The sequence below is a fragment of the Stomoxys calcitrans genome, chromosome 2 (genome assembly GCF_963082655.1).
Source record: "Stomoxys calcitrans chromosome 2, idStoCalc2.1, whole genome shotgun sequence".
Taxonomy (NCBI): domain Eukaryota; kingdom Metazoa; phylum Arthropoda; class Insecta; order Diptera; family Muscidae; genus Stomoxys; species Stomoxys calcitrans.
This window is the reverse complement of record NC_081553.1, coordinates 166,825,637-166,852,739: the sequence shown is the minus strand read 5'-3', so window position 1 is coordinate 166,852,739 and position 27,103 is coordinate 166,825,637. Positions and strand designations below refer to the sequence as shown.

Sequence of the window (27,103 nt, the reverse complement as noted above, 5' to 3'; positions counted from 1 at the left end):
GTCTGATGGTCCTTCGAATTCCTTCTCGGGGTTTAGCAACACATTCACACTCCTGAAATAAGTTAAACCACGACAGAATCGAATTAAGGCCAGGAATGAGTCTGTGAGGAGGAAGGAACGTTGTGTAGCATCAAGTGAACGACCATTAGATAAGAACCTCGCTGCTCCCTAGACTAGAACATGATGGCAACTGAATGGAGAGAGAAACAAACTTCGGGACTTCCCTCTCCAGATGCACCCCTTATTGACCACTTACCACCCAAATGTACCTTACCCCTGTTTAAAGAAATTTTCTACCACCATTAAAATAAACAGTCATTTACATTAAAATGAGTCCGGATTTGTATATAAAATAATATAATACAAAGGATTTTCTTGCCATTAAAAACAACTGTAATAGAAATAAACATGCGGAATCGAAGTTTCAGACTCTAAACATTTGCAAAATTTTGCAGGGAATCACATAGCAATAGTGACATAAATTTCGCATCCAATTTCGCTTGAAAAACATAGGTAAGATCTTACCTTTTCTGATTCTTTCATTGGCATTGATAATTACCGATCAAAGTGAATCCTGTCGAAAACAAATGAGAATTTTTTAACGGTTATCCATTAATTTTGGCTAAATTTATGATATCATTAACAGTGTGACACATCTTGACGAAAAGATGTTAAAAATGGAGTCACTTATCATTGCGCTAAAACTTGAAATATGAAAGTCACGTGGTAAGGTGGTATATTCGTAAAAACAGCACCTCCTTTTGAATGGTACTTTTTAAGTCCTATGTCTAAGTGAAGATTTTTTGCTTTCTGCTTTAAGTTTAGATATTAGCGTGAAGTAATAAATTAAGTTAGGCTAGGTTCGGTTACAGTGGCAGGTTAAAATCGGGTTACTAGGACAATATGAAATTCCGCTGTATTAAAAGACCAAAGTTTTTTGTCGATATCGAACCCTCCCTCGAGTGGTATTTGATACAAAAATTTGTAATGTATTCAAAACTCTTATTATCATATATCACTATAAATTTTATGTAACTAAATTTCAAAGTAAGGCTTTATTTGTATTAAAAGTTTTCGAGTAGTATCGAAAGACACAAAAAAATTGTTTAATTTCTTCGAAAATATTTTGTTTCTGTGTACCTGTATTGATATTTATTTTCGAATTATTTCTACAGTGAAAGAAATTTGCTTTTTCGGCAGGTTACACTAGTATTTACTACGTTGTGATACAACTCTGCGTTACATTGGTTAGGAAGGAGAGAAGAGAGAAACCCAACGTTAAAACGAAACCGAAATAAATATGCGTCCAAAGAGTACAAAGAAAATGACAGACTGCTGACGGGTTGTGTTCTGCTGCTGCAGCAGAAGAGTTTCATTTGTGTGATCCAAAGTAAAAAGTCCGGGAATCGTTCGTTTGTGCTGGTTTTTTTACGTAAAATTCACAAAAATATTGCAATAAAAATATCCCAAATAGATAAATGTAGTCAAAGAATGCTTGTATATTACAAAAATATAAAAAAAATGTGTGTATAAAACAAAATGTATACTGAATCATTAAAAATTTGTTTTTTTTTGTTCATATTTTCGCATTGCACAAAAAAAACTAAATGCCAGAAGCAGTTTTTTTGAAATGTACGTACGAACAAAATCATCAAATTGTTGGTTTGAACCGAACGACGGCTACGAATGGAAGTACACACAAGTAAGAGTGTCACAGACATACTATACTCGTGTGTCATTGTCGGCTGGATATGTATGTTGAATGTTTAAAAACAATGAGTGTGTGACAGAGTCCACCAGAGAGTAATAGTTGGCAGCGCCGCTGTCAGTATGTGTTGGTTGTATTTAATCGTTTCTTTCGTATACGTTTTGGTGCTCGGTCGCTCGCTCTGTTGTTCGGACGGACAGGCAGGCAGGCGGGCGGTTGGTCGGTTGGTTGGTTGGTTGATTTGTTAGTGGCATCATATTATATTTGTTATTTTCAAATTTTACGTATTTCTCATTTTCTTGTTTGTTTTTTTGTCTCTTATACTCTGTGTTTATTGTTCGTTGTCGTTCTTGTTGACTGCCACCAACATCCATCCATCCATTCGTGCTTTCATCTGTTGGTGGGATTATTTTGCGGGTCGGTCGACAAAAAGAAACATGGAAGGATGAGTGTGTGTGTGTGTGTGTGGTGTTTTTGTTGTTCGTGTCGGCGGGGAGTGGTGTGGTGCATTGTGAGCATATGTGTATGTGCATTCACATTTTTTAAGTGTTCAATCCAAAACGTACGTGGAATGGAGAATTTATTTTGTTGTTTTCCAAGCACCAAGCACTCTCTTATATTGTTTTGTTTATTTTTGTAGTTGTCTTCTTCGTTTGAAAAAGCGAGGTGAAAAAATAATAGAGAAGATGAGTTTCGATATATTTTGGGGCCCATTGGTGAATTAGTGTTTTGTTGGATCGTTGTGTTCTCTCTTCGACGTTGAATTGTCCAATTACACGGTTGGGGCATATTTTTGCCCTATGTTGTTTTTGGCATTCATTAAGTTTTTCTCTCTATTTTTTCATCACCTCATCCGCCATCTATTCTCTAATGTCTTTTCTGCTGTATTTGGCCTTTGTCGCCTCTTTCCTTTCGGTTATTCATCGTTAGTTTTTCAGCTTGTCGTTGTCGATTGCTGCTGATTTTGAATGCTGCTGTTTTCTATGCTGCTGCTGCGGCTACTGTTGCCAATTTGTGTTAGATTTGCTCTTTTCTCTTCTCATAAATACCCACTTTGTGCGGTGGTTCTTGGTAATATTTTGTCATTGCTCATTGCTGCTTTATTATCATTACGATTTTCTATATCTATTGCTGTTTTGCTGTTGCCCCCCTTGGTCCATGTTGGATGGGTTTTGTTGTTGTAAATACATACATATATAGGTACATATGTAGGTTTGCATGTTTTATATATGTTTTGTTTTTACCTTCTACTCCACTATGTTGGCAAAAAATAGTATTCACTTTTTCAGCTCCGGGTGTTGGCAATTAAAATGTATCTACATACACACATAGTACATACTTCTTATATATTAATTATAATCTATTGATGATTGTACGAATGAATGCGAGGATGTTTTATTGATAGTATAGGTAGCTACATATGTTTGTATATATTTAATTAAAGGATAGAATATGGACATAGGTACATACATACATATCTATTTTGGCAAAAGAGCGAATTGAAAATGGTTTTTACAATTTTTTTAGGATATTTTCCGGCAATAGACAACTTTGTTTAATGTTTCTATTCAAACAATAGCACAGCAAAGAACTACAAAGTTAAGTCAAACTGTTTGATGTTGCTTAAAGACATTTTTTATAAATAGTATAGGTAGTACGGAGGTTAGCGTAGCGTAGCATGTCCGACTATGGCGCTGAACACATTAGTTCGAATTCTGACGAGAACATCAGAAACAATTTTTTAGCGGTAGTTATCCCTTCCTAATGCTGGCGACATTTGTGAGGTATTTTGCCATGTTAAAACTTCTCCCCAAAGAGGTGTCGCATTGCGGCACGCCTTTGGGACTCAGCTCTAAAAAACAGGCCTTTTATCATTGAGCATACAACTTGAATCGGAAAGAGCTCATTAACATCTGGAAAGTTTATCCCGGTTTCTTAATGGAATCTTCACGGCGAAAGTTGCAGTTTGCATAAGTAGTACATTCAACGAGGTCTGATCAAAAAATAATCGTTATTTTAAAATTTCGTGAGTTACGATGTTTGATATTCGCATTTTTTTCTGTTATGTTGGTACACATGTCTGTTATATATATTGGTAATATCAGCTTTTTTGGATTGTCAGTTTTTTTTAATGATAAAAAGGTTAGTCGTATTTTTGTGTGCTCTTCGATTTTTACTATTCGAAAAAATGGATCAAAGAAACTGTATTAAGTTTGTGTAAACAAAAAGTTCGTTTCAGAAGTGTTTCGATGATAGGAAAAAAACGGAAAAAATTGGAAAAAAAACTATCTGAGGTGTATTACATTGAAGGCGACAAGATAGTTATTGTAATAAACGATTTTTTGATCAGACCTCGTATACTTTGTTGGATCTCAGATCATTACTTCGGTGAGTTACAAACGAAAGGACGATGATAGTATTACTTTAAAGGGGACAAAATAGATATTGATGAAAAATAAGTACTATTGGAAAAAATTTAAAACAATACATTACTATATTTTTCCATAAATTTTTTAAAACCATTAAAATAATTTAGCTTGTAGTCTCTTGCTACAGTTACCTATCTACCATCTGAAAAAGAAATTGGTACCTGGTTTATCAAAAAATTACTGCTGTCAACGTACTTCTTATTATTTTAGCAAATAATTTTGCTGTTTATACTAAGAAATTTCTCTGAATGTTGACATCTAAAGTTTTTAGAATGGTCAGCATCCTTATTCACATCAATACCAATATAAAAAACAAACAAAGGAGAAGTGTAAATTTGACACTAGACTAAGCACAGATATTTTATTTTAGTAGATGTACCTACTGATCACTCTTTAAAAAAGTGCTGGGGTAAGAATTAGAAATAAACAAAGAAATTTAAGAGAAGAGAGAATTTTAAGAGTGTTATGAGGGAACAAGGAAAGTGGTTCAGTCAGTTTTCAATCGATTGCAATTTTTTTTATTTTAAATTTATTTTTACAAATCAATTTTTTATTTTGTTGTTAGCTTCTTTTTGTTAATTTACTTGTGTTTTTTACAGTATTTAATTTCCCTTATTTCCTTTTTTTCTCGCTTGAGGTGACTCATAAAGAATAAAAGAAATATGTCTAATTTCTAATCATTGTACTTAGAAATCATTTTTCGAAAGGGAAATTCCGTCTACTTAAATTTACCGTCTGTGGAACTAAGTGAGAAGACCCGAAGGATACTTGCGAAACCAAATTGATTGCGAAATATGGCGCATTCTGTTGGACGTCATAGCACAAACAAAAGTCTTACAAAGCCACACAATAAAAGCAACTTTTGTGAGCCAGTTCGTGAGCATTTTATTGCATTTGCAATTAATTAAGGCGAAATAATTTTTTGGCGCAGCGTCAAGTCGCTTGTATTTTTATCAAAGAACTCAGGACCACTTCTGCGGAACGCCTGTTTATTCTTTTCATTGCCATTGTTTGTGCGTTTTTATAGCTTTTTGGGCAAAAAATCGAAGTCAGTAATAGGCTTAACAGAGAAAAAAAGCGTCGTAGGATACATGAGTTTTCTGTGATGGATAGGATTTACGTTAACTTTAAACCCTTCGAAATTTTTCAAATGAAATTTTCGGTTGCAGCCAAGACATTTTCGAAATTTTTGGTAATGAAAATTTTGCTTAGGATATCAGGATGTCAATGCATTTCTTATGGTAACGATAATTTCGCCAGAGGTGCACACTGCCCTTTAATATACAATGCTTATTTTCACTAGGCAATGTTATAGGATGATGTTCCAGACAAAAGAATAATGGAAAGCACTCCTCAGGATCTATATAAACAAGAATGCAATCACAAAAATTGTTGGACAAATTTAACCTATATACAATTCTGAAATAACATAAAACAAAATCTGCATAGAAAAAAATCTTCGATCATTGAGTTCGAAACAGAAATAGAAATGAAAACCTGGACACTCGAAGCATCAGCGAGAGTCGCTGCCGTCGTCTAGCATTTACAGCAATTGCGACAACTTCTGAAAGATACATAGAAACATGTGTATGCCATGGGAGTAACGTAGTTGAGTGGAGGCATTTACGCATTGTATTCGGTATACATACAATCTACCAACGTTGGGTCCTTAAGGTCTTCGCACTTAAAAGTGTCCGAAGATGACCTTCCCTAACCAGGAGGTCGAAACGCGTCGTACTATGGTTGGTGTTGTTGTCTCTTCTGAAATTACTTCATTCTAGCTTCGATCGGAGCATCAGCGAGAGTCTCTGTCGTTTTCTTGCGTTCGAAACCATTGAGACAACTTCCGAAAGATGCACAGAAACATGTGTATGCCATGGGAGTAATGTAGTTGAGTAGAAATAAAGTCTGCCACTACAACACCCAAACACAAGCATTGGAACAGCTAGAAGACAGGATGTCGAATTTTGTTAATTGGTATTTATATCATAGAGGTGTTTTCGCAACGAATTCGCAATAAATACAACCTACCAACGTTCGGCCCTTGAAGTCTTCAAACCTAAAAGTGTCCGAAGATGTACTTCCTTGACCTTAGCGCGTCACACTATGCTTGGTGTTGTTGTATCTTCCGGGTTTACTTTTCCATTGCACAGAAATTAAAATTATAAAATAAAATAATTTTCGCCTTAAAAGGCATAATTAGAGTAAAGGGAGAAAGGGCAGAAAGAAGAAAGAAATAGAGAGACGCGAGTGGTAGCGAATTGAAATGTTCAGAAGCCACAATGAAGTCTGGAAATACTACCAAAGTGTTAAACATCCTGCAGAGATAATCAAGGAAATCTGGCAACACATATACGATAAATAGTATGCTAAGGATATGGGAAGCAAGGAAATCTAGCAACACATATACGATAGATAGTGTGCTAAGGATATGGGAAGAATAATTCTCCCAGCTCCTGCACCAGTACCAATACCTGATGATGATATAAAATATGTACCACCTAGTCAGAATAAGGTTAAAGTAAAAGAAACCGAGTGAAAACAACAAGGCAGCAGGAGCCGATGGATCACCGGCTGAATTATATGCATCAGCTCGCATGCGCGATCTGATTAGTAGAACTCATACCCGACGAAACAAAACAAACAAACGTCAGCATACACAAGAAAGGGGACAAGACAGTATGTGACAACTACAGAGGAATAAGTCTGCACTCCATTGCATACATAATACTATAGAGCGTACTGTGTCAAACATTAAAATCTAAAGCCAACGAAATATTGAGGCCCTATTAATGTGGCTATATATATAGTAAATCCACCATAGACCAAGTCATAGAAAAGATCCGCGAAGGACAAATCAAGAACTACCATATTTTATACGACTACAAGGCCGCTTTGGACAGTCCTATAAGTTCAAAGGTATCCCAAGCCATGTCTGTTTGGTTTTGGAATATCTGTCATATTGGTAAAACTCTGTAGAATGACGTTTGTGGATACACGTTCAAAATTGGGATGAACCCCCTGAACCGTTAAATACCAAAACGAGGTTTCAGGCGGCGAGACCATTTATCGCACGATCGGTTTAATATCCTGGACAACTACCGCAAAGCACTGTACCCGCGAGTAGTTATAGAAAATGGAAAAGTTCGAAACTATAAAAATAAGATAGTCAGCTATTTCATCTACCTCGGCAATGCCATGAACGAAACAAAACGAAGAAAAAAATTGGCTAACGGAATCTATTTTGGATTAAGCAAGCATTTCAGCAGCAAAACAAGATATCAATAGAAGAAAATCACACTATACAAAACACTGATAATACTCGTGCGAAAGCAGATGAGGTAGTACTTTAAGTGTTTGAGAGAAAGATCCTTCGTAAAATATATGGACCCAGTCTGCGTTATATTTATATAATACAGGTATATGTGCGAAGAATTAACAACGAACTGTATAGAATGTATGGTTACGTTGGCTATTCATAACAAAAGCATTATAGCTACAAAAAGTCCAATTTTAGGTTGTACGAAATAATAGGACAGTAAATCAATTCGTTAAAGAAATGTAGAAAATTCATTAAAACCTTTTATCCAAAGTGAAACAAAAATTTTTTTCGTAAAAATGTGAAAGAGTTCAAGTCAAAAATTTTATTTTAATTGAACTTGTAACGTAGCCAGACCGAGGCACTGTGACCATATTCAACGAAAAAATATTCAAAATTTACTACAATAAACTACGGAAAAGTGGCCGAATTGCTTACAGTTTCGAAAATTCTGATAGAAAACGCTGTTAAATTGATACCCAAACCAGAAACTTGCGTCAGCCAACTGGAGATTTTGAGACAAAACATAGAACGGTCAAAAAAGTCTATTAATATAGTCTAAACATCAACAAAACGTTAGTACATGTTGAAGTTATTACTTCATTTCTTCGAAAAAACTTTAATTCTTGAAAGTTTGAGCATAAAAGGACGTCTATGTTGTCAATAGGTTATTCAACGAAAGTTGAATATTCGAAATAGTCAAATATGATATTTTAAGTTAACGAAAAGAAGAATTGCACAATTTTCTTTGGTCTGATAACTAAAAATTATTTTTAATAGCCCAAATAGCGTATAATATAGTATAATGAGACCGGCTAAAGCCACAGCAAACCGCAAGTACACTGTGTAAACCATCAAGCATGTCATGTGGAAATATTATGGTTTGGGGAATGTTTCTATATAGCTACAAATTTTACAGAATACTATATCAACAATACAATATTCTTACACTATCTGAAGACTATAGGCAAGTCAGACAAATTTTCCAAATGTATTGGAGTTTTAAGTTCACTTCTTATTACAGATAACTTTGGTATAGGAACAATAAAATATCTGTCCTGAAGTGGCACCCAAAGTTTCCGAATCTAACCTCGATTGAAAATCTGTGGAATATCGTTAAAACTCAAATGAGAGGACTACTGAATGAGAGAACTGAATTTTGGTTAATCGTTTAGACTTCGTAAGTAGTTATACCCGTTTCCGTTCGCCAGAACAGATCCGACTCTATGCCTAGGGTGATTCAAGTCATTTTTGAACACAAGAGATACTAATTAGCTAATTTTGCAGTTTTTTGTTTAAAACCAGAAGTTTCTCTATTATTTTCCAAACGTCAAATTTCGATATACTTTTTCCAATCGAAATTCGTTTAAAATTTGCTACAAACCAACGATCTAAACCTCATTTTAAGCGATTTAGAATCCTTTATTTGTCTGTTTATCCCCTGTCCCTATTTGTTGCACATAACAGTATATCAAGTTATAAACAGGTTAAGACCATACTTGGCATAAATTTTAGCTCAATCTGATAATATTTGCGCCGAGTAGAGGCGCTTATATGGCAGCTATATCAGGTTATTAAGCGATTTAAACCATACTTGGCGCTTTTGTTGCAAGTTATAACACAACACCTCGAGCATTATTTCAGCCACATCGGATGAGAATTGCGAATTGCGAATTGCGACCCGCGATCAGTTTATATGATAGATATATAAGATTATAAACTGATTTCAACCATACTTAGCATGTGGTACGTATAAAATTTTCGACCAATCGGATAAGAATTGCGCTCTCTAGGAGCTCAAGAAGTCAAAATCCGAGATCGGTCTCTATGACAGCTATACCAAGACATGGACCGATTTGGCCCACTTACAATCCCAACCGACTTGCTCTAATAAGAAGTATTTGTGCAAAATTTCAAGCTCCTAGCTTTACTTACTCTTTCTAACGTTAGCGTGCTTTCAACAGACAGACGGACGGACGGACATGGCAAAATCGACTTAGAACGTCAAGACGATCAAGAACATATGTACCTTGTTAGGTCTCAGAGTAATATTTCGATGATTTACAAACGGAATGACGAAATTAGTATACCCCTGTGATGGAGGGTACAAAAATATTATCAAATAACTAATAAGTAGAGATCGGACATATATTCACTTTTTGTTTATAGGCCTATTATGGCTAAAATTTATATTTAGGCATAATTTGGTGTAAGAAAATGAATTTTGAGTGCATATATGGACGTCGCGTCGACTCTGGTTATCGTTAACCAATCATTTTGCTAATTGAGATCAAAAGGAAAAAATGAAGGGAATGCGTTTCTCTATCTGTAAAAAAATGGTTCTCCCTTGTGGGATGAGACGGTCCAGTCTTTTTTCCCCACAGTACTGTATGTCATGTTTCATGCGCCCAGCTTTACTCCTAAAGTTGGCGTACTTTCGACAGACAGACAGACGGACAGACATGACTAAATCAACTTGTAACGTCAAGCAGATCAAGAATATATATACTTTGTAAGGTCTCAGATCAATATTTCATTGAGCTACAAACGGAATAACGAAATTGGTATACCCCCATCCTATGGTGGAGGGTACAAAAATATAATCAAATAACTAATAAGTAGAGAGCGGATGTATATTCACTTTTTGTTAATTGGCCGACTATAGCCAAAATTTGTATTTAGGCATAATTTGGTGTATGAAAATGAACTTTGAATGCATATCTGAAATATGCATTCTTTATTCATTAAATATGCAAAATATAAAATAGATACGTTTAGAATTTTAAATAAGTTGACGTTTGGGTTTTTAAATAATTTTATGGATATAAATGTAGTTTTTAAATCCGTTTTCATCTAGTTGTACTCTGAGGACCTACAACATGCAAATTTGTACCTATTTCCCGATTTAGGGGCTTGGGCATATAAAAACGGTATTTATTACACGATTTTGCTGAAATTTAGCACAACTTTTTGTATTAAGTTAGATGATATCTGTTCCGAATATTGTTCAGATCGGTCTACATCTTCATATAGCCCAAATGTATACCGATTTCTTCATTAAAGGCATAAGGCCAATAAAAGTAGCCTTTTTTTATACGATTTTGCTGAAATTTGGCACAAGCTACTGTATTGAATTCCTTGATATCTGTGCTGTATAGGGATTGGATCGGCCAATATCTTAATATAGCCCCCATATAGACCGATCTCCCGTTTTAAGGTAAAATTCTCTAAAATCTGGCACAGTGAGTTGTACAAAGTTTTTCACGTACTGAGTGTGGTTCTTTTCTCCCGATTCAAAATCTTAGACCTTTTAAAGTCGCCTTTAATACCCGATTTCGCCAGTGAGTAGCGTTGAGATCCTTGACATTCATTTCGAATATCTTAATATAATCCCCATATAGACCGATCTTCCGATTTTAGGTGTTAAGCCCATAAAAATCGCATTTATTGCTTGATTTCGCTAAAATTTGAAGGAAGGAGTTATGCTAGTTCACTCGACCACAAAATGAATATGGACAATATCGAACTATACTTCGATATTTTAGGGCCTTGAGACAATAGAAGATGCATTATTCCTGTTTCGATGAAGTTTGGAACAGCGAGTTGTATTAGTCCTCTCAACAACCAGCGTTCAAAAAATTTCACACAAATCGATTAATAAATGAACATATTGTGGACCAAAACTGTAAATCGGGAGATCGGTCTATATAGCAGCTATATTTTAAAATGATCCAATCTATACCATATTCGGCAACATATAGAGAGATGTAATAAAATTCACTGTTTTAAATTTCAATTACTTGAATGGTGCAAACAAAATTTCGCTTAAATCATTCCATTTAACATTTTAATGTTTAAAAAAATATCCAAAATTGTTAAATATATCAAAAAAAATCTGCAAAATATGGAAAAAATATGCAAAAAATTTCTTAGCATTTCTGAACCTACAATCCGTTGAAACGAATTTTTGCGTTTTAAATTTTTTCCGATGCCCTTAAAAATATATGCATTCGCATGCATATGTATCCGATATCTACTAATAAGCTACATTCGTGGCTCAAAACTAGCCTTTTAAATAAATTTGTACTTAGTTAACCAATTTCATGCTAGGATCTAAAATACTCAACTGGATTCTTGAGAAAGTGTGTGTGTGTTGTAGCAGTGTGTTGTACACTGAGGCGGCAGCCCTTGCCGATGGAGAGCACCATCGGGTCAATCCGGTACGTTCAACCGGCTGCCATGGGATTGATTGAGAAAGTACTACATCCAACTTTGAACGTCCCGTCGGCACGGATTATCGTTAACCGATCATCATAATAATTCGTATTTCGCTTATTGGGATCAAAAGGGAAAAAAATGGGGAAATGCATTTCTCTATTTGTAAAAAAACTTTCTCCCTTATGAGTTGGGACGGTCTAGTCTACAAGCTATAAAAATTTGTTCAAACCATCGTTCTAGACCTCTTTTTACGCGCTTAGAATGTTTCATTTGTCTATATAGCCGCAGTCCCTATTTTTTCCCACATGTCTCGTTTCGAAAAGATTTTTCTCTAAATCTTGTGTTTTTTATGAGTTGCTTCAATATACAAGATATCGTTGGGTCTTGGGACAGTGGGTCAGTGGATCTTGCATTAGTCGTAATTCGTTGCTAGAGCATACCAAGGAAAGTCATATACATACAAGTCATGTCTTGATTCTGATTTCTATCTAAAATGAAACTTTTAACTTGTTTTGTTTACACTTTTTAAATGTTAAAGACTAATTCATTGTTTTTTTTTTTTGCCTTTTTAGATTACCCTCGCGTAACGTTGCAGCGGAGGAGGAGTGTTTCTCAAACAATTGTTTTGATTTAAGCTGCAACTAAAAGAAACCAAAATCAACAAGAAGTGAGTTCAACAAGTAATGAATGAGAAAATAAAATCACCCTCTGGGCAGGGTGGTGCTGGATCAGGTCCTGGTCCTGTTGGAAGTGGCCCACAAACTACAACAGCTGGCAATGGGGGTGGAGGAAATGGCAGTGCAACTAGTGGGGGACCAGCAGCACCTGCGGCGGCTACTTCAGGGAGTGGACCACCGACGCCTAACAATGGGAACGATACACCGGCACAAATGCCACCACATCCATATGGACCGCCAGGCGGAGGGGATCCCGTTATGTCGCATTACCATATGCATCAGCAACCACCACACCCGCAGCATATGCCACCACATCAACAGGTTGGTCCACCGCCATCTTCATCACAAAATCCCGGAGAACACCCACAAAAAGATGTTGGTGCAGAATATGGACAAAGTCCCTTAGGTGGACCTCCACCGCCCATACCAGGTGGTCATCACCCCATGTATGGTCGATATCATCATGGTGATCCGGGTATGGATCCGTATCGTTATAGCCATTCTCCAATGCAACAACCACCACCCGGAGGTAAACCGCAGCAATCTGCACCGGGTGGCGGTCCCGGGATAGGTTCTCCAAACCGACCACCTTCGCAACGATATATACCAGGACAACCGCAAGGACCCACACCCACTCTGAATTCACTGTTGCAATCGTCCCATCCGCCACCACCACCACAGCACAGGTATACGAACAGTTACGATCCACAACAGCCGCCACAACAGCAACCACCACCTCCTCAATCACAGCCTCCGCCACAAGGTGGAGCAGGTGGACCCCAGCCACCTGGGGGACCAGCCGGACAGGGTGGTGGTGGTGGTCCACCACCTCCACAGCATGGGGGACCACCTCCTCCGTCACATCAGCCTCATCAGTCACCATATGGTGCTCAACAAACAGGTTGGGCGCCACCGCCACGACCATATAGTCCACAATTGGGACCTTCACAGCAGTATAGAACCCCACCACCGGTAAGTAAACATTTCATTCAATTACATTTTATAGATAGTGCATGTCAAAGTAACTAAACTAAAACCTTCGAAATTCTGAATAATCGTTGGCAAGTACAAGGTATAAATTAACAGAAACTATTCAAAGATGCGTATGTTTTAAAACTTAAAATTGTGAATTAGTTGTTCAGTTTTTAAGATTAGGCAGTAATCCACATGCCTATTGCGAGTAAGGGAAAGTTTCTCGGAGCTTATGGATACATATTTCTTTCAAGGAGCTCAAATGGTCTAGAAGGGCAGTCGAAAATGGTCTAGAAGTTCATTCGTTTAAAGGTGCTTTTATACAACATGTGCGAATTGACATGTTTCAAGTTTCCATTTGTTGAAATAGCAAAATAACCGTTGTTTTTTGCTGGACATGAAACTGTGATTTGTATCCAACGTTTTGGAACAAAAAAGACAATAATTGTCCTATACATCTGATATAGCCGAATGGAAGAACAATAGAGCGTACGTTTCAGACTACGGATTGTCCTGGACTAGCAAAGTCGTCTTTAAGCAAAAGTAGACAAGAAATCGCCATCGGCTGTTCAGATCCCCCTGTTCATATTTCACCATTTGAGTGGCATCCGCATATTGCTACCAAAACGTAGCCTTAATAAGAGTTACGGACCGATCGATGATTGATTGACAAATAAAACAAATTATCATCATTAAAGTCTTCGCAATGATCTAAAACAAATTTCTACCGATAGTGATTATTTTGAATGTCTTAAGCAATTTGAATTACACTTTTTTTGTGGACGATAAACAAATGAATTGGCGCGAGAATCTAAAATACCTACATCCAAACGTACATATTGACATATATACATATAAATATGTACATGTTTTTGTTCGTGTTGAGTCATTTGAGGTGTACGTACATACATACATACATACATTCCCTATCGCAATATTCGTTTATTATGACGTCACGATTTATGCCGTTAAGCCAGCCAATAAGAAAGGTTAATAAACCTAAAGAGCACTAGAAAAAACACCAACAACACAGCATTGAATTGAAAGATTTCAAAACAAGAAAGAAAAAAAAAAAAACAGCACCGCACCATATAAACAAAGACCCAAACATGCCTCTCCATCATATGAAAATATGGTATATCGTTGTGCGGCACTTTGTGTGTGTCTTTATATTTTTGCCATTGATGCCAGTGTCGCTGTTGCTGATGTGCACGGCCGACAATGACAACAACAACAATAAACGACAATGAAATTCATACGTAACGTAGTGTACCCCAATACAATTTAAATACGAAATTGTAAATTGGTTAATCGAATACACCACATTTTTGTTCCCTCTCTTACAAACGGTAAAAGCAACACCATAAACAATAAAGAAAACAGCTGATGTAAACAAGGTGTTTTTTTATTGTTGAGCAGATGGAAAAAGGGTATCAAACAAGTCGTGTGGCAATTCGCCCCCACCACCCCCAAATCTCAAACCAAACAATAGATGGCCCCGATGATTAGTCAGAAGCATGAATAAACTTTCCATGGATGAGCTTATGTTTGTAGGTATGTAGTATAAATAATATATGTATATTTAGGTATGTAGTAAGTTTGTGATACTCTGCCGGTGTTATTATTATTTTTTTGCTTTTGTGTTTTTTTTTGTGCCCTCTGTTGTTGTCGTCGTATTATTCCAACCAAATAATAAATCCTCTCTTTATGGAACATTCAAAAGCAGATTTGTGCCGGTTGATTCAATACATTCTTAAATACATACATATGTATATAGGTAGTATGTATGTAAAGTCTGGCAGGCTTGGCCGGGTCTGGTCTGGTCTGGCGATGACGAGAATGTCTTTCTTTGTTTTGGTGTTTTCATTTTGCACTTTGCGCCTTTGGTTAGTTAGGTATTTATAGCTTTGGGTTTGCCTTAAATGCGGCGCAATCAACCTACATACATATGTACATGTCTACATTGAAACATACATATACATATGTACAAGGATTCCTATCCTTTCTTACTGGGCAATGTATTGAGGTGGTCTTAGCAGAAAACTTAAAAAGCCGGAGATTCCCCTTTGCGGCAAGGCTCCATTTATGCAATTTGGAATGGCGTAGAAGGGAGGAGGGGAGATAGAGGAGGTAGGGGCATTTAAGTGTGTTTTATCGCTTGGTTTGACAGTAATGCCAGACAAACACCATCAAATGTGAAAACAAGAACAGTACCACACACAGTTTGTTAGTTGTTTTGCTTGTTGCTGCTGCTGCATTAAGTTGCTTGTTGTAGCTGTTGGTACATATCTACTACCATTTTGGGTCTTATATATGTCACGCCGCTGTCTGTCAGCAGGCATTCCGCCGCATTCCGTGCGACATTCACCAACAAATCCATTCATCCATCCATCCATTTATTCATTCTTAATGTAGTCATGTATGTATGTACGTACGTATGTTTTGTGTATGTAGTATACACTTTTGTTTTATAGTTTAGTATGTTTTAAAGTACCACCATAGTATCTGTATCACAATTTGTATGAATGACGACTGGATGAGTGTTTGCCTTCCCTTCTAGCCTTCTACAGCTTTGCTGTTGACTGTATTCTTGTTTTTAATTCTCTAGACAACCGGCTGTCGCGTGGCACTCACACTTTTTTTATTATTATTATTTATTGTTTCGTTTTGCTACTTTTTTATATTCGTTTGTGATAAAGTTTTCTTTGTATTTACGTGTGCATGGGTGAATTTATTTTGAATGTTTCTTCTCTTTAATATAACAAATGGGGAAACTATAACAACATCTACAATACAGTCGCAATATATTTCGAATCAATCGCTTGCCGGTCTTTAGTCTTTTGATTCATTCATGACTTGGGTTTCAGTTTTTTTTTTTGAAATATGAGCTTAATTAGAGGGTAAACATTCACAATATAAGAATTGTGAATTTAAACCTTACCGTTAATACAGTTACCGCATTAGAATTGGAAGGCAGGTCAGAAGTTACCCTCCAATAGAAATATATTGCCAACAAGTGCAATCTTTATTCCTTCGTGCAGTAAATCCATATTGTTGTTGTTGCAGCCGCGCACTTTTATGTGATGATAGCGATTCTTGGCAAGCTCCCATCAGAGGACAAGGCCGTTCCAGTGCATAGACCGGATCGTTGGGAGAACGGTCATAACTTTGGGGGTGGTATCAATTTTTTTCAAGTGGTACCGCCTTATGTAGACGGGCATGAAGTCTGCAAATCGACATTTAATTAATTTCTATGAAGCGAGTACCATTATCAGCCCTTACCTAAATCAATAAGACATGTGAATGTGTCATTCTCTGGCGACAGAAAATCAATATCGGTTAGGTAACAGGTTAAAGATCATAAGATTTTATTGGAATGTTACTGTTTGCAGAGCATAAGAATGTTTAAACACGATATTTATACGATAAAACAAAGTCTAGATATGACTTATTTGGTTCATCTACCTCTATTGCCAGGGTATGTTTTTCACATTTAGGTGTAGCCAACTGAAGAAAAACATCTCTATTGTGAATGGCATAAAGTACAAATAAACTTATTATAAAAAAAGATGCACAGATCTTAATACAATTATATAAATATCTTTACCTCTTATCGCGTACTGTTTCGAAAGGTTGGCAAACGGCATTATCATCTGATGTCAAATAAACAGACTTGCACTGGATATATTTGAATAAGTATTGTGTCCTGTAGGTGATTAAGAAGTCAGATGAAGAAATCGGTTGTTGTTGTTATTGCCACGTTTGGATGTGGTGGTAGCGATCATCTACGAGTTCCTATAGGTGAGCAAGCTCGTTCCTGGACCAATCACCGCGGAAACATGATGGGCATTGCTTATTTAAAGGTGTCAGAAACTCGGAGAGATTGGTCATACGGAAGCTAAGGAAAGTTATAAACTGATTCGGTCTATACTTGGTGTGGACATTGGAAGTCATAACAGAAGTTGTTATGCGAAATTTCCATAAGATTTGTGCCCTTAAAAGGCAAACATAGATTCGTGCTACATACGACATGAACTTTGGAAGACGTAACAGAAATTATCAGCCAAAATTCGAGTTAAATTACAAACAGAACGACGAGTTTAGTTAGTACGTCCCATACAATGATAGATGCTATAAAAGCAGCTCTATTTTGGAAGGATATTTTTATTTCTCTTGAAATACTTACATTTTTTTACTTTAGCTTATTAAATAACAAGAAAAAAGTAGAGTAGATGTACATGTACATGACAGAAAATAGTAAATAATTTCCCTAACAATTTCTACCGACAATTTGCGTTGTCATGTGTTGATGAAAATGAAACGACTGTCACCAAATATTAAATCGCAAAATGACAGACAGTTGGGTAAACATAGGCATTACGTTGTCGCAAACCTTTTGTCTTGAGTTTCTCTTTTAAGGAGGTTGTAATCATTGTAGTGGATTAAGGCGTTCTCGCATGCGAAAGATCAATGCAATCAAAATAAAAAAGAATCAAAAACAATGTTAATACCAAAGTCGAAAGCCATTTTCTCTGAAATGCCATTTAGAATAAAAGAAGAAGAAAAACAAGCGCCAACATCACTTTTTTATCGAAATTGTTGTCCTCCTCACTTTACCTCCCATCAGTGTTATCATTACGTAGACGGTCGACATCATCATCATGTGCCTTGTTTTGGTTTCTCGTCAGTGTGTCAAGGTTGAATACATGAAATGAATAAAGCAGCTACGACAACATGATGACGGTAAAATAAATAAAATCTATAGGAAACGAACAAAAAAAAAAAACACCAGAAATTTAAGGAAATACCCCTCCATCGCATCAAAGCAAAGGCAAGCAGCAGTCAGAAGACAGAAGGCATGCAGGCAGGCAGCCGGCCAGGCAACCACGACGACAGCAAAATAAAATGAAAGTGAATACGTTTAGAACCAACAACAAAACATAACAGGCAATATTGCAACGCAGTCAGCCAGTTAGTCAGTCGGTAGTAGTGCTTCAATTACATTTTCATATAGGAACACAAACAAAACACACAAGTGCACATGTATTCACATACTCGTATAATATGTGCATTTCGTACAACCATAGTGGTTGTCATTTCTTTAGCCAGGGATACACTTGTTGTATTCCTATCTGATGTAGAATACACCCGTTGATGTGTGAATGTTTGTAACATGGCTATGCCCACGTGCTTTTAGGAGGATCCATTTTTCAACATTCAACTTAGACATTCGAAATGGTAGTTACCTTACACACACATACACACTCACATGCAGTGCAAACTATTTGGTATATGAATTGCCACATTTATGTAACACGTTTTGTGTTATTATTAGTACTAGATATTGTCGTATCGTATTTACAAACGTTCTATTTAGCACACACAACTGAAATATTCTATTCCAAAGTGGTCGTTGAACTTGGAGGAGTTGTGGTAAAAAGAAAATGCAAAACAAAAAACACATGGGATTTAACTACTACTTCGAATGCCAATGGTAATGGAAAGGGGGGGAGGAGTGGAAGAACGGTGTGGATTTAGATTGAATTGTTGAATTTGCTTGCCGGCGTCATCACTTACTGTCAACGAAAAACCAACAATAGTGTCGCTGCTGCAGCTGTCAACTTCCTAAAATATCAGCGAAAAAGTGTTGATTTTTTATTATCTAGAACACCCCAGCTATAAATTTGTTTATATGTATATAGGTATTTGTTTTTTTTTTTTTTTGTATTCTCAGATGAATGACCCCCTCCCATGCACATATATCATATGTAGGTATAAATTGCCTGAGTCACTTTGAATTGCTGACTGAATTAGTTGCAATTTAATATTAAAACGTTTTTGATTTTTATTTCCTTCCAATGAATGACGTTTTCATTCAAAAATATTGCTTCGCTATAATTGAACATATAAATTATATGTTTGTATATATCATGACAGTTCAATGAACTAGTCGCTATTCACATGCCGGATTTTGTTTACAATTGCGTGCGTGTGAACTCAAGTATTATTTTGCCATAAAGTTTATTGAAACATCACAACAAGTGTTGTCTGACAGGGTTTATCAAAAATCGATGTTATTTCACTCAGATAATGTGAACAAGGATAGGAACCGCCGCATTGTTGCCAGATTAATCGATTCAAGATTGAAGGTATCAGGTTAAACGCCGCGCCGTGTGGTTTTTTAACTTATGTTAGAAAAGTAGGTCATATGCATAGTGTGATTGTTTATAGGCCTGCCTTCGCAATGCATGAAATGAAATAAATAAATTTGCTTGTGGTGGTCGATCCGCCGTGGAAAAGTGTGGCCATTGGTTATTTAATAGCGCCAATAACTCGCCTTGTTATATCGAGCATCATAGGCAATCAGTATTTGGGCATGAGCCAGTGCCGCCCGACCTCTAACTGAGACTCTCCGATCGATACCGCTGATTGTTCGGTACGGCCGTTGCAGCTACTTCATATTATTCAGTGCCATCCTATGGCACTGAATAAAAGAGTTCGATTTATGTCGTAAACATCAGAAACACTATCCATCGGTGGTTAAACCCTTACTAATGCTTGCGACATTTTTGAGATGACACCTCTTCGAGATTTTCATATAAAGCTTTCACAAAAACCTTATGTACGATTTAATTCTTGAATCCCACATTCATAAAAAGCTCTCATGAAAACCGAATACATCTACGAATTTATTCTTAAGTTCCTTGTTAGCAAATTTCTTATTTAATTGGGTTAAAATTTTTGCATGTAAGGTTCTTTTGTGTTTTCCACACTTTATGTCAATCAAGTATGGTCCGAATATGTCTATTAGCTTGTATAGCTTTTATTAAGTCACATTCAAACTACTTGAGAGCTTTGGAGGCCACAATTCTTTTCCGATTTAGTTGGAACTCTTGCATGTTGACTTCTGTTCTGACTTCCAACATTCATGTCATATAAAGTCCCAAAAGAACCAAAGAGAAAGCGCTCGGAGAACTTGCTCAACACCACTTTATAAGATGATTTATATCGCGCCACTTTTTGTTTAAGTCGAGTATGCACATTAAACGAAATTTTTGTTGCAGCCAAGATATTTATTTCTCCACTGTAAAATAGTTGTGTAGACCACAAGATGGCGATAAACATCTTTTTTTTTGCAAATTTATTTCATGTTGACACGATCAAACTATAGATTTTCATTTGTAGTTGCAAGCGAAATTCCAATGCCTATTATACCACACTGCTACACAAAGAAAATTTCATTTGAGCTGCGTACCAGGAAGCGAAATTTTCGTTAACAGTATCGAAACCGAAAATTTTGCTTAGGATAGTCAATGCATTTCTTATGGCAACGAAAATTTTGCCAGAGGTGCATACTGCCTTTTGGCCCAATTCTTGTGCAATGGCTTTGTTCAGCATATTGGAATTTGGCGAATTGGAAGCCACTGTGTGGACGTATTGAAGTGCTGAATACTTCATTTCGACCACAGAGATCGGTTGATAAATGCGTTAACAATGGCTCTCAATTAAATCGGCATTCTTAGTAAAAATCATAAAAAGGACATTGTGTAAAATTGAGACAAAATCTGTTAAATACGCAGACAAAAGCTCTAAAAGTGAAAATCGTTTGATAGGTATATATATGGTAGCTATCTAAATCTGAACCGATTGCTATGAAATTTTGACAGTGATGCTACGAACATATATACTATGGGGGTTATATCTAAATCTGAACCAATTTCGACCAAAATCCTCAAGGTTTATGGTATCCGACGATGAAAGCGTAGTGCAAAGCTTTGAGAAGTTTTGGTTATAAACGGACTTGCATAGGCTCAAGAAGTGGAAATCGCGCAAAACATATATATGGTAGCTGTATATTAATCCAAACCGATTTCTGTCGAAACCCATAAAATAATTCCTTGTGCAAAATCGGTTCACAAAGGACGATATTATACATAATTCACAATGGAGAGATGTCGAACGATTTTACTCGTTCACGTATGCCGTAATTCGGCCCCTGTACTTTGAACGCAAGTTAACACGGATAGACGGACAGATACACAAAAGGACATAGCTTATTTAAATCAGAATGTGATTCTGAGTCGACCCGTATGCTTATCAATGGGTCTGTCTCTCCTCCTTCTGCTCCTTCTGTTAAAAAAAACTGCACTAAGTTATTATACCCAACACCATAGTATTGGGGTAGGGTATAGAAATGTAGGGAATATACTTACAAAAAATACACAATCTATCCGAAGAAAAAAAATAAGAACACAACGTGGAAAAATACTTGCTGCTCTTTTTATAACTATGTTGATTTTTTTTGCGATATGAATCTTTTAAAAATTTTACATTTTTTTCTTGTCACTCAAGGAGGCCGGCTTCAATTGAATGGCAAGTAGGGGGAAGGTCACGAATGATAAAAGCTCTCCAAAACAGAAAAGAAAAAGTGCATTGCACTCAAGTGAAGACACTATGTACATGCATGAGAGCAAGCTGTCGTTGATTTCGGCGGTCGGACAATGATACTCACAGAGAGGTTGTAAATAGCACACATATTTGAAGGTCGAAACTTTTCAAAAAGGAAACAACACTGCGCCAGTGAATAAAAGAATGAATGTGCATCACGAATATACCACGTCTTCTATACGCTGTATATGCGTTCGTTCACACAATTGCACGTATTCTGCAAAAACGGTATATTCGCATTGTAAATCTTAAATATATAATTTTTTCTTTTGTAAAAACTCGATTACAGCCAAGTAGAAATATGAAAATGAGTGGAACAAGTCAAAATGGTTGAAAATATTATTTAACAAATATAGCATGAAGCAAAATGTCCATAGTATGCATTTTATTGCGGCATTAGTTGATATGTTAATGTGTAAAAGCTTCGTCATGGCCACTAATATTGGCCTTATACTGTACACAATTCCATGTATTTATGGTCAAAATTGTTTTAACTAACAATATGCTAAAGTTGTTGTTGTTGTAACCACATTTGCATGCGGAGGTGGCGACTCTCGTCATGCTCCTGTAGATGAGTAAGCTCGTTCCGGTGCAAAGGATCGATCGCCGCGGGAACAGTGTGGCCATTAGTTATTTAAAGGCGCCAATAACCCGCCTTATCATATCGGGCACCATAGGCTCTCAGTATTTGTGCAAGAGCCGGTGCCGCACGGCCTCTCGCTGAGACTCCGCACGATACCGCTGAGTGTCCGCGACAGCCGTTGCAGCTACTCCGTATGAAGCATTCCACTATCCACAACCTGTGAACAACCGGGCGGTAGCTCGCAGCTAAGCTTTTCGCAACAGCAATGAACACCACACAAATCGGACCTCAATGTTCCAGCCTGTGTGGTGCTCACAGCTATCCCGTGCCGGGGACATTACTTATATGTATACAAAATCAAATTGCTATTATTTACATAGCAGCCATTGGAATACCTAACATAATTCTTATGGTCATTAGGCTAGATTCCTTTAGGGGAAAATAACTAACGTTAGGTTAGGTTAAAAAGAGGGTGGGGATATTATTTCGCCCCATGCCACTAAAGTCAAACATACACAAAATATGTTATGCGAACATAGACAGCAGTGGGCCAGAATCGTAGTCGTCTTCGCCTTCGGCGTCCTCGCCGTCGCACCTCTCCTGTGCGGCAATATACGCAACAGCTACACCCCAGCCACAATGTTGCCAGGGCAGTGCCGAGAAGTGCATCTTTCTTGCAATTGAATTGCAATGGTCTCCGAGGCAAAATCGACGAGTTGGTAGAATTTATGAGTCGGAAGAACATATTGGAGACAGTGATCCAGGAAACAAAGCTGACCAACACATCCAGCCTGCCCAGTTGTCACAGATACAATATGCTACGTAAGGATCGCATAAGGAGTGTATATGGAGATGGGCTTTCGTGATACATCATTCCGTGCAGTATAGATCAATCTCGCCTGCGCCTGGCGCTGGTGACCTCTGTATGGAATGTATGGGGATAGCAGTCAAGTCCGGTACTGCTGAGATAGAGCTATACAACGTGCACATATCGTCGGTTGGTAGTTGTGACCCAGTAAAGTTTACAGGAACGACTACTGACAGGCCATAATCGCCTGGTTCTAGGAGACTAATGCGCATCACGTTTCATGGCATTCTCTTCTAGTTAACGACCAGCGGGGCATAGATTTGGCAAAGCAGATTGAAGGCCCCACGGTGAAAAGAGATGTACCCACTTGGACTATGCAGCACCTTGGCAGATATTTCGCATGGCAGCCGGCTGTACGTACCGGATTGAGCGAATAGAGTCCTTCATCGGCAAGGGCTGCCGCCTCAGTGTACAACACACTGTTACGACAATGACAACAACATCTCTTGAGTGACGTATCCTGACAAGCAGTCACTTCTTTGGGATCAGACCACCTGCCCATTATACTCACCATCGAGTGACCACCCGACTTCATAACCTCTGAGTGCCAAACAACTACAACAACAACAACCAGCCGGTATAAAGGAGCTGACACTCGCCACTTCAGTGAACTTACACTCCCCACTCGAATGTCCTAGTTGCTGAGAAGTTATTCTGGGACACTATAAACGCAGAATTTTCTCATGTCAATGCGTGCTATTTTTGTGGTTTGTTCATCTAAAGATAAAATCGAATTTTGATCCATGTTTTATTACTACATATATGACAAGAAAGACGTATACGTAGTACAGATTTCACTAGAAAGTGCAATACTAAAGGGAGTCTGTTTACCCCCTAGATGTCTATATGTATTGCTGTCCTACCTTTTCAAAAGCAAGACGCAATGAAAAATAAATTGACACAATTTTTGTTTTTGTAGACTAGATTTGTTTACTACCCTCAAGGACACCCTAAAAACCATTCTAGTAATGTTGTATGTTTTAAAATATTTCGATATGCACGTTATCATTTGCAAATTTTGGGAAAAAGAAAACTTGTTACTATTTAAATGGGATAGATGCATGTGTGCTGAAATAGTTGCATTAGACATCCCTTGATTTGAAATTCTCTTGAAAGTAGTTTCCTCCATGGGCATAAACGGTACAAACATAACATATTGAGTCTGTATGCAAGTGGTTAATATTGCTGGAGGTACAACTATGTATGTATGTAACACGGATATATTGTAGTTGTAAATATACATGGAAATAGTAGTGAAATTTTCTGAATGAAAATTTTAAAAGCCATGTGGTGTGGGTGGTGCTTAGGAAAGCGACCAAAAATATAGACGGACCTACTCTAGTTTTCGAAACACACAAACAGCCATACGATCACATGCCAGCATGTATATGGATACTATATTTATATGTATGCCATAATATTTCGAAACTTGTGCTCCTAAATACAATATACATACATGTGCACCCATGTACTATATACGCAACTGTCTACGAACAACTTTCTGCTCACTCGTGATTCCACTATGTACAATAGTACTTACCTACTGTTGTGTTATGCCGTTCATCCGACGACGCATTTAGTTGAACGATGGCGATGGTAACAACAAGTGTTCCTCCTTTAGTTTGATGATGATTCTCAGCTGGTGGATGCCTGCCACTACGGATGGCTACGGCGACTATGATGATGATGATGACGATAAGGACAAGCACAATATCAACAATAATCATGGTTGGTTGAACTAGCAATAGCTAGTTCAAACTGTGGCAGCTATGTACTTACTTATTGGCACATACATACATGTATACAGGTGTACATACTAACACGAATCCTTGTAATCTATTCACATTTCTAAACACAACTGTGCCAACTAAGTATGTAATATTACAACTTGAATATTTATTTTAAGCGAAACCATACGTTTTTCCAACATTGTTTTCATATCAATGAGTGCAGTCCGAGTCAAGTTTAAGCTCAATGATAAGGGGCCTCCTTTTTATTGGCGATGTCGCAGTGCGACACCTCTTTGGAGAGAAGTTTTTACATGGCATAGTACCTCACAAATGTTTTCAGCAATAGTGAACCCATCGTTCAGCTTCATAAAACGGAAGCTCACATTGCAAAATAAGTGAACTTTGAAGATATTGAACACATCTCTTGTTATACCCATCACCATAGGTTGGGGGCTATACTAATCTAGTCATTCCGTAATGTATATATGTATATTTTAGATCGTTGCGACATTCTGAGTCGATCTATCCATTTTCGTCCCTCCGTCTGTCAAAATCACGATGTCGGTCGAATGCGTAAAGCAAGCCGCTAGATATTTTGCACAGATACTTCTAATTGTGGTAGGTCATTGGAGATTACAAATGGGCCATATCGATTCATATTTGAATACAGCTCCCATTTAAAGTGGTCCTTCGACTTGAGTTTTTGAGCCCCTAGAGGCTGCATTTATTATCCGATTGGGCTGAAATGTTGGATGTGGTGTGCTGTTACGACTTGCATCACTCGTGTAAACCTATCTTCCGATTTAACGTCTTGAGGCCCTCGCAGTCGCAATTTTTGTCTGATTTGGCTGAAATTTTGAATAAACTTGTTGTGGTTGTAGCAGTGTGTTATACATAGAGGCGGCAGCCCTTGCCGATAAAGAACTTCATCGGGTCAATCCGGTACGTACGTACAACCGGCTGCTATGGATTGAATATAGTGTTTTGTTACGGCTTCCAACATCTGTTGTAAGTATGGTCCAAATCGGTCTATAACCTGATATGCTCCCATATAAACCGATCTCCGGATTAACATTCTACGGTTCCCCGAACTTCAATTTTTGCCTTGTTTCGCAGAAATGTAATACGTTGAGTAAAATTATGCACACCATGGTGGTGGGCAATTTATTTTGCTATTGCGGCTAAAATTGAGCTGAAGATTTGAACCAAAATATGGTACATATTACGGCTAAATGAATTCTAATGAAATTGGCATCAATCGAAAGGTATTTTTTTCCAAAATGTGCAGAATATATTATTTAAAATAATTTTCATTATGAAAATCCTCTGAAAATATGAAATTAATTTTGAATAGAAGACGAAAAAGCAGAAAAAGAAGAAATACAGCAAATTGTTGTTGCTTTTTTACTTAAGTTGTTGTGTGAATGCACTTTCATATTGTGGGTAAGACAAGCAACTGGTAGATGTGTGTGTGTGTGTGTGAGAAAGAGTATCACTACTTATGTGAGGGTGTTGTGGGGGTGTAATGTGCAAGGCCCTACTTGGCATGTAGGGAGTAAGTCAATTGCCTAAGGCTCATAACATAATTATGCAAACAAAGTCACAACCGATTTTCTTGAAATTTTTGCAGTGAAAAATTATTTTGTGATGAAAAAACGGGATTTTGGGAGGGTGCCTTTCCCCTTACAACCCCAAAAGGTACATGTCCACTTTATGATAATAGGGGCAATGCAGCAAAATGTACGTTCATGGCAATATGTGGTCTCAAATAGCAGGTATAGCGAATCTGACAGGAATATAGCGTGAGGAAATAAACATTTTACACCAAGTGTCAGTTTGACTCAAAAAAAAAGCATCTCAAGAGAACATATAGTCTGATGAAATGTAGTTAAGTTCAGAGAACTAACCCGAAATTGAGCCTCTGAAGGGAGCCCCTGAGAGTCTCCCAAAGACTTCAATTAGATATGTAGCCTCATAATAGCCATATCGAGCGAAAATAAAAGGTATATGGGTAAAGTACGAATTCGATGATTAGTTCACGATTAGCCATAAAAAGTAAAATAATATAGACCCGGGAGAACTCTGAAGATATAATATACAACTTTTTAAAGTACTTTTAATATTTTTAGCCTGCAGACAATTTTTTAACAA

At 37.2% G+C, this 27,103-nt stretch overlaps 1 protein-coding gene across 5 annotated transcripts in view; it reads left to right on the top strand.

Moving 5' to 3' along the window:
• Nucleotides 1-27,103, top strand: part of LOC106080961 (trithorax group protein osa) — a 169,742-nt gene that overhangs the window by 6,558 nt on the left and 136,081 nt on the right. For all 5 annotated transcript variants that reach the window (XM_013242657.2, XM_013242665.2, XM_013242607.2 and 2 more), the window contains exon 2: nucleotides 12,247-13,323. In XM_013242657.2, the coding sequence (XP_013098111.2) occupies nucleotides 12,358-13,323 (966 nt within the window). In that variant the 5' untranslated portion in view covers nucleotides 12,247-12,357. The remainder of the gene's footprint in view (nucleotides 1-12,246; nucleotides 13,324-27,103) is intronic.